Genomic DNA, 9,659 nt, shown 5'->3' with positions numbered 1-9,659 from the left:
ACAATTATTATTATATTATTAAATAGAATACATTTATTTTGATTAAGTTATTATAGCAGAGACACGACATACATAAAACATGCACACTAGCTGACAAACCGCTGGTAGACATATACATAACATCAATCATACAAAGGCATAGTTTATCGTAGCAGAACACTACGCGGTAACACAACATACATAAAACATACACACTAGCTGACACACTACTGGTAGACATATACAGAACATTAATCATACAGAGGCATGGCTTATCGTAGAAAAACACTACGTGGTAATGCAAATAGTATTAACATACACACAAGTATACGGCACTGTGCGTCACACATAATACAAACGAATTGAAATCGATCAAACATTACATGACCGGCGCTATTGCCCAGCGTGGAAGGTTCAGAGAAACCCGTCCGTGAGTGGTGATCCCAGTATAGAAGGTTCAGGGAACTCTACCCAGGATAGTTACACGAGTACTGGTTGTGTGTGGCAAGTATATCTATATGCTTAGAGTACAGGCGAGCACCCTGTTGACTCTAACTCAGTGGTGAGCAACCCTGAGGACACGGCACATTGAACTTTGCGTAGGCACTTTGAAGTCAGTGAGCCACCGCAGCCTCACTAGCGGGTTGCATAGCACTATCATAATCGACAGAATAGAACCTATGTGTATTTAGATACTGAGAGTACAGGCGAGCACCCTGTTGACTCTTACTCAGGGGTGAACAACCCTGAGGACACGCCGCATTGAAATTTGCGCGAAAACTTGAGGGTCGGTAGGAATCCGCAGCCTCAAGCGTGTTGCATAGTCGCTGTGAGTGGTGTTGAGTTGGATAACATTATTACGTACCAAACGAGTCCATGGGTAGCATTATTACATGTCGACAACGAGAACGATATATGATGAGAAAGTACTGGTGTAGTATCGTGTTTTGTATACAGAAATGTCGAGTCTGGCTCCAACATATTTCAAAGTAAAACTTTTCCGACATTTGTTCAAAATACAACAGCAAGAAAACTAGTGTAGAGTATCGGATTCCAGATTGAGATTCGCTTCTAACAGTCTTTCGTATGTCGACTTGCCTACCACAAGCGTGTACCGTTGTCAAATCAAAAGTGCTTCTTCGACATATTCATACATAAATATATCTTACAGCTTGTACTTTTCGGAATGCAAGACCAAAACAGTATTTCCCATCCTTGTGCAATGCACACTATATCTCAAGTTTAATTATTTTGTCGCAGGCTCTGCGAGGTCTAGTTCCTTGCATTCGCTTCTCTCGAGGAATTGTAGGTGATGTTCGGCTAATTGTTGTCGACTAAATTCGTCCCTTGCTGTCTCGGGTTGCGTGACAACTACGGGTAGCTCAAATGGTAGAATTGTAGTGTGGCGCGTTGCGTTCCAACTACGGGTAGCACAAATGATGGAATTGGTATTGTTGCGGAAAGTCGAGGTGTCTCAATTAATCCTGCTAACTACTGATATAATGAATTACTGTAGGTTAATTGGCAAGTTCTGTAGCTGTCCTAACTAACACGTACGTCTACTGTGTTTAAAGCCTTGTATGTCTAGTACGCAGCGCCTTATTAACCAATGAGAACGCCTAATTTTCAACTAGTAGTGTGAGTAAGGTAGTTTTATATCGAATAGGATCGGTAATAGTCCTTTGCCGGCCGATACGGACCGCTTCCACCTATTTTTTTTTGCCAGTTTCAGGGCCGTTCGGATATTCAAGATTATAAGGTGTAAATTTTGACTTAAGTTTGTATAGCTGTCAATGGAATATTTAGTTTCGGTGGATGTTCTGCACCCTGGTCGGGTGAGTGAGAAACTTTTCAATTCCTGGGCGAGATTTGAATTTGGGGTCTACCAATACTCAGTCGAATATACAATATCTAATGCAATATCACTTTGTCATCGTTGATCATCCCTTAAAGTATCATACATCGCCACGAAATGTTGAGCGCCAGCCGCACTTGCTCGGCCGCGAGATACAAGCCTGTTTCTTTATTGTTAGGATCGTAAGTTGTATTCTGTAATCGAATTTCAAAACTTTGTACCAAAATTGGACACGATGTGTGGTGTTTGAAGCTCGTAGTAAAACGAGAATGGTGTGAGAAAAGATATACCATTTCTAAGTTTGTGCTGACGATCTGTGTAGTCATTTCGCACCTGAAGTGATCAGTTAAGTACAATTCTAATTGAGCACAATTTGTGCGTTTTCGTCCGCCTTATGCTTGCCAAGTTGATATGTTTGAATACACATCGTGTAATTTAGCGACATAATACAGCTCTAGCAAAGCTAGTGGGGAGGTGGTCAATTTTTTTTTTTGCAAATATGGTGGACAGGTTTAACATTTGCTTTTCCATGCATTCGGTGTATATGGGTAGAAATAAAGTAGACCGCACAACCCTTTAACTATGACTCTAGAATTACTAGCAGAACATCACGATATATGCCAATGAAAGTGTGTGAGGGAAATTCCTACCACGTTCCAGTTCGGTTTGTAGACAGGATGTAATGGTATACCTCATATAAACTCATGCCGCTTATCTCCGTTGCCAAATTGTAACGCGTTTCGAAGCACAATGTAGGTTCTATCTGGCTCAAACCATGATTTACCTACTGATTAGTTGCGTACCTCATCGAAAATCCCATGTCGGTCCACAGCCCCAACATCGCCGAATCTCTCAACTGGTATAGACGCTAATTTAGGCCCGATTGGTGACTGTCCGATAGGATAACCCTGGTTGTTAATAGCAAGATTTACTTTTAACAATCAGCAAAGCATCATTGAGCTCTACGAGCTCTACTTTTATTGGTTCGTGATCAGAAAAAGGCGTTTTTACCGAAGATTCAAAAGATATGCATAATTCAGAAGATGCCCGTGGTTGTATCGGCCTCTTCCACGTGCTGAGTGTTGTATAGGCCGCACACTCGAGATTGTACACCCCTTAAACGTTTGCAAAGATAGTACGCACGCCATACCGGTGAAAATTTCCGCTGTGCGTTCGCTGTCATAAAATTTTACACCTGCAACATATGAGTGTGGACTGTGGAGCGCACGACCCTGACTGTGGTAGAATATACTACTTGCAACCAAACAAGGCGGCTGATTTTATATGAAGAAACTGGATCTACGGCTATACAAAGGTCGATAAATTTTTAAGTGAATGTTTTCCCAGGCAAATATCATGACAATAAACAGTTAACAAAATCGACGATTGAACTAGGCCTACCCAACGGATTGTATTTTTACACATAGTGCTTTGGATTTTCTTTAAATGTTTCCCATTGTCAGTTGGGGTTTCAAAATTGGTACTATAAAATTTATTTTAAAGATAAGTATCGGTATGTCAATCTGAGCGTCAGTTTCATAAACAGTGCCGTTATGAGAAATGAGTCGCTCCTTTTTTGGTTACAGGCACGGCTTCACCTTATTTCGACCGATGACTCGATTGACAGAAATTCGTTTACCTGTATCTTGGTGTCGCTACTAGCAATACGGCAACAATAACGTTGCGCATACCATGGAATATAAACATCCACTATAGTTTTTATCAGTGCGTGTGCATACTACTATTTAGTCCGCAATAACGTTCATCGCGTAGATCAAGCCGAGTTCTATTTAATTCCTTCTCATCCAAAGCTGAAAATAGGAAAATAGGCGTATGCCCACCTAATATATACATTCAGATTCGTTCCTGTTCTCTCGTCTGAGAGGCACGGCTTATTCTGTTAGAACGTTCAATCATACGGACAGCCTACTCTCATTCCTCGCAGTGTTCATGTGTAGTCCTCAATATCGTCAGAGTAGCTTACAGTTTGAAGCATTCTTGTAGGTTGTAGTGTTGCAGGAATTGCTGCGATAGTTTAAAAACAGGTCAAGGTGCACGTCGTATTAGTCAATGTTCTTATACCCTTTGCCGTCTAATAACGCATACAATATCGGGCGTATCAGACCTCTAATTCATAACCTTTCGGCATGACATGAAAACAGTCGCCAAAGTACTGCATAAGAAAATCAGTTCAGGCACCTTTCAAAATGGAGAAGACGAGAAGGTAGGACGTAGAATGTACGAGATGGATTCATTAAAAAAAAAACATCAAAGAGCAATGGTACATACCTGAATGGCTTGCCTCTCCGCCGCAGTACAATTTGCCATCGTAACATCGATATGTCTAGCCAGCATCCTTCGAGACTTTTCTGTGTATGTCCTGTGTATTTTTAATTAAAAGAACATCATGTACTAGTATTTGCCACGTCTTTTCTAATCGACTACTTGCATTTGAGTTCCGCACTTTCAAGAGAATAAAAACCAAACTGAGCGCGCTTGGGGGGCACGAGACGATCAAAATACTGTCGGATACACATGGATTAGTTAAACAGGGATGAGTCGTTTGATACACACCCTTCCTACTCAAGGGTGGGAAGTGAATCAGGACAGTTAAAGACGCGGCAATACGTATGCAATACCTCCCTCAACGCATTCAAATAATGTAGACATAGAAACGCTTTGCGCAAATACCAAGTTTTGTCTGCTTGCGCAATATTATGAAAATTTATGCCCCTCGCATCTTTTCACCAATCTGTGATAATGAGAACACTTACTGTTGTATATATACACGTACCACACGTAGCATACTTACGGAAAGAACGCACCAGAGCCACTGGCGACAGACGCACACCCTTACTTTGTTTTGAATGATATCTCCTCCCTTTTCACAACAGACATGAAGCTCTTAGCCCGGTCGTTCACCGCTTTCCTATTATTTAACGCAAACCTCCTATAGGCCCCCCCCATCTGTATTAAACAATAATTCGCAAATGTTGTGGTTTTTGGGAAGGCTACCAACTTCCCTAGTCCTCCATCATCTGTCCAGAAGCTCGGGTCATCGCCTAATTGCCCGTAGTTCCTCACCTGTGTAGAGAAACGTGAAACCGGAAGCACGGGGTTAAATTCAGACCAGACTCACGACTTGTTCGAATACATAAACAGACCTTGGTTTTGGCCAGTTACTTTATCATCCCATCAGCCAGATCTCATACAAGCCACAACGTTACTTCAATTGACGGGCAACCTACCGACCAACAAAAACTACAACACAATAATAACAGTCCCATCATTCAGCGAGGACACCAAATCAACCGTTGTCTACACCTCTCAAGAGATCAAGTTCCGATTTCGACTCATAGTGAACAATCATAAACTGGGAATTGTGCTCCGCAACCTACCAATCGTAGAATGGTTTGGTGCCCGAGGAATATAAGCTACTGGCATAATACAAGGCTCAGGGGCATATATCATCACAGGCGCTGACAGCTACGCCTATTCTATGTACGAACTACAGGATACATCCATACAATTCATGTCACAGTTCCAGAGTCCTAGGTTCTAAAAAATGCCACCCATACGGCCTACAGCTATCACCTGCAATCCAAACAAATAAACATGCAATGACTAACCTCATTTAAATCCGCGACAAGAGACTTGCCATAGGGGTCGTCAAGTATACAGGATCTGAGCCAGCCTATCAGACTGGCATCTACAGCACACGGTTTGTTCCCCAGTGCGAACTTGGTGGTTTGTAGTTGATCGTTCAGATGTACCAGAAGTTCTCGAGCTTTGACCTAGGGAGTGGATGATACTGTTAGGAAGGTCACAGACTTCACGCGTATAAATGATTGCATGTTTCAACTGACACACCCCAACCACACACACACACACACACACACGCGCGCGCATAGACACAGACACAGACACAAACACACAGACACACACACACACACGCGCATAGACACAGACACAAATACACACACACACATATATATATATGGCATAAATTGAGTGAAAACTGCATATGTTGCAACAGACTATCATATCTCGAAGCTGATATACAGCGAGCATGGGTCTGTCTATGTTTGTGATCGTGAGCTAGCGCACAATCACGCTTCGAATATACCACAGCACCTGACTCATTATGAGACTTCGCTATAGATTGAGCAACATCTCGATAACACGATACTTCTCACGATACGAGCACACATCTCACGCTACGCCCAATCTCCCAATTTTAGCCACTCAATGAAACCTTCTCATGACACAAACACAGCTGACGCCTACAATCCTAATTTTAACCCTTCAATGAAACTTTTGTGGTACTGAGATTGATATACTTTGTGGCGCGTGCCTCACCTGAGTAGTGATTAATGAGTGTGCTCAATCGGGGTTTAGTGCATACACATTTGTATGCCTGCTTTGACGAGGATAGTGTAGGGTATCGCATGCGCATATGCCGGTAAAATCAGGCAAATGCACATGTAATCACACTCTCATACAATCGCGCGTACACTCGCACCAAAAGCACAATACAGACACAGCCATTGAAGAAGCATACACGAACAACCACATTCATATGCCTACACAAACATACCAGTATACACAGATATGCAAGTACACACACGCACAATCAAACTTAAACGCATTGATGCATTGGCGTACAAGCGAACATCCACGCAAGAACTAAGGCTCTCACACAAGAGAACATGCATATGCACACGCACAGAACATGCACGCGCGCACAATAACGCGTATATATGCGCACGTGCACATACCAATCCCACACATTCACTGAGAAATGAGAACTCGTTTCAGGAATGAGCGAATGAAATTGCTATGGTGCCGACTCACCTCACACAGCCGCTCCTGCGACTCCGTTGACACGCCAAAGGCCCTGTTGACCTTCATCCCAAAGTTAAGGAGATAGTTCATAATATACGACTTGAATAACCTGTGCCCGGTGGTACGAATGGGGCATAAGTTATATTGGAGATTTGGAACTAATCTAAAACTAAAACACAAACCCATACACGGATTTGCCGATTTACATAAAATCAGACATGGGCGTTTTGCGAAATTCCATTCTTCTCAAAAAGTGTGTCACAAGCAGTGCCCCCAGTCTCTTTCTCTAGGCAAGTGGCAGCAGTTTCCAAGTACAACAACTTGTCGGTCGGTATTAATGTGAAAGAAAAACACGCACTCATAGAGCACAGCTGCGTTTCTACTGCGGTAATTTGAGGAAAGTTTAAAAAAAATTGCAGGAGGATGCATAGTTATATGCAGCCCTAGCATCCTTATGGCAATTGCTAAGGTTACTAACCTATTGTGTCTGCCCTATTTTGTTGGAATTGGATGTATTCACGTCGCGTGCAATACTCTGAGACAACGCGCTAGGGAGCTTACCATCGACCGCACATATACGGAATGTCGATACAAACATTCGGTACTTAATCGCACAAATACATCTACATGGCTATCCACGGACACATATGTTCCCAGCGATAGCGACAACAAGACACCAACGGCACTGGCGAACCATTGCAAACACCGTATGCTCGTGTGCTTCAAATACTTCCGGTCGCACACGCAGGCGATGGCCATGCGGTATATACGCCGAGACCACAGTTGTGCACCGATACACACAATCACTTGTCATACCAGTACGGCCACCAATCGCTGACGAGTTCATGGACGAGCATTTGCACACTATACATGGCACTAACATCGTTGGCCCATCGCAGACAACCGATATTCCGCACATTCCACTCGTCTAAGAATTCCTGGGTGTTAAGTGTGAAGTGAATAGATTAGACGTGCGAATGGCACTCACTAGGTGAGGTAGGGTGGATCGATGATACGCATAGGCCAATTGAATAGACCTGTTATATCCTCCTCCATTTGCGACGAGACAATGATAGTCGTGTTTATCACGTATATAATTTAATGCTTGGGTTCAAACTCAAGACAGTCGAGTATACGTATTTTCACATCTCGTCACGACGTGCACTGGCATACAAATAGCTACTACACTGTTGACACAAGCACTCCTTTCAACACGAGCCCTAGTGCGGGGCAACCAGCACATCGCAGACACACGAGCATTATGTGATCGATATTCACAAGCACACTGAGGTACAGCACCGACACACAACTGTTTATCGCATCCTTGTACATACACACGCCCATCAAAACAAACAGGTGAGCATTATTTCATCGATATTCGCAACAACATCGCATGTATTCATATCATTGTACACACACGCTCATCAAAAAATACACACGAGCACTACAAACACGCTAACGCACGCCCATGTACACACACCCATTACACGCAGGCGTGTTCACAGATAAATTATGCTCCATATACTCACGCTCACTACAAATCCACACGCGCACATGCGTACCTCGATCAGATAAACTACAATTCCTGTAGGTCCAGTTGGGAACATCGGCGTGGCGGAGTAGCCATCCAGATATTTTAGCACCGGTGTGCTATCAGAGATAATCCAATTGTTCGGTGTCTTCAGTTGCGGGATCTGGCCCGGTGTGGACGTGTACAAGGCATGGGATATGTAGTAAAAAATGGGGGGTGTTACTAGGAGGGTGTCCTGTGGGTGCAAGCTGATAATATTTATACGACTTCTTGTGGCCCCCAGTGCGACACTGAGCCGACGGAGAAGTTGCACTCCAAGGTGAATCACCGGTACAGTGTACATCCCCATACGTAACTCGACGGTGACGATTCACAACAAGTTCGAGACGATAGGGTTTACCGAGATGTTTTACCAATACTTCCACGCGCAGAAGAAGTGGCAGTCAAACAGACACTCTTAGCTCACCATCAAGGGCATCACAACTTATAGTCAGGGCGCCGAACATAGATAACGGAATACAGATTTCGAGAAGAAGCATACATAAGCTAAGCACGGACATCTGTTGAATATTTCGGGATAGATAGTTTAATACTATGGCGCATACACACTCAACAAACATAGCTTGCCTTTAGGCACCATATTTTCGTTTGTTATGTCTAAATACGAAGCAGTACACCGCACAGATGGAGCTCATTTGGGACAGGATACCATATTTGTGCCGGACTGGCTATTTACTGAAGTGTGCATCCCACCTCATTCAACACTCATACTAAATCATGTACACAACCTGTTTTTGCATATAACTAAAGACAAAACCCGATACACCACACAACGGCGCCGAGCTCGAATAAAACACTTTACGTGTATGTGTTGGAGAGATTCTGTAAGAATATGTGTGCCAGCCACATGCATACGCAACACCTTTACTTCCCTGCATAATTGTTCGTACCTTATGAGTACCGGACCGGTTCTGTACGGCCTGTCGTTTGCTTAAACTGAACGTTTCGTATTTATAGTTGAATCGGCCGAAGCGTAACGCAGATTCCACTTTCTGAGAGTACACGGACAACTCGGAGCCATAAAGTACTGTGCAATAGATGGGGATGGAAGTGAGATCCCCTTCAGCGGTCGAAAGATTCATTTAACCAATCTCAACGATGGTATCGATGTCACATTATGAACAGTATCAATATGGCTGCTCATGAATAAAAAAATATCACAATGGATTTATGCGTTACGAATGAGCATATATATATAGATATAGATTCACACACACACACACATATATATATATATATATACATACATATTATATATATATGCATATATATATATATATATATATATATGTATGCACACATACATACATAAAACGTACAAATATACATAAAACGTACAAACATACAAAAAACGTACATACATACATAAAAACGTACATACATGCATAC

General features: G+C 42.7%; 1 protein-coding gene across 1 annotated transcript in view; it reads right to left on the bottom strand.

Annotated features, from left to right (window-relative positions):
- Positions 1 to 593: 593 nt before the first annotated feature.
- Positions 594 to 9,659, bottom strand: part of SARC_06326 (hypothetical protein) — a gene marked incomplete at both ends in the record, with an annotated part of 10,880 nt that continues 1,814 nt past the window's right edge. The window contains 9 exons of the mRNA XM_014299779.1: positions 594 to 806; positions 2,638 to 2,742; positions 4,124 to 4,214; positions 4,692 to 4,918; positions 5,464 to 5,628; positions 6,689 to 6,788; positions 7,496 to 7,617; positions 8,242 to 8,373; positions 9,161 to 9,297. Of these exons, the coding sequence (XP_014155254.1) occupies positions 594 to 806; positions 2,638 to 2,742; positions 4,124 to 4,214; positions 4,692 to 4,918; positions 5,464 to 5,628; positions 6,689 to 6,788; positions 7,496 to 7,617; positions 8,242 to 8,373; positions 9,161 to 9,297 (1,292 nt within the window). The remainder of the gene's footprint in view (positions 807 to 2,637; positions 2,743 to 4,123; positions 4,215 to 4,691; positions 4,919 to 5,463; positions 5,629 to 6,688; positions 6,789 to 7,495; positions 7,618 to 8,241; positions 8,374 to 9,160; positions 9,298 to 9,659) is intronic.

This window comes from Sphaeroforma arctica (assembly GCF_001186125.1).
Source record: "Sphaeroforma arctica JP610 unplaced genomic scaffold supercont1.446, whole genome shotgun sequence".
Taxonomy (NCBI): Eukaryota; class Ichthyosporea; order Ichthyophonida; genus Sphaeroforma; species Sphaeroforma arctica.
Note: the sequence above shows the minus strand (reverse complement) of the source record. Positions and strands in the feature narration are given on the sequence as shown.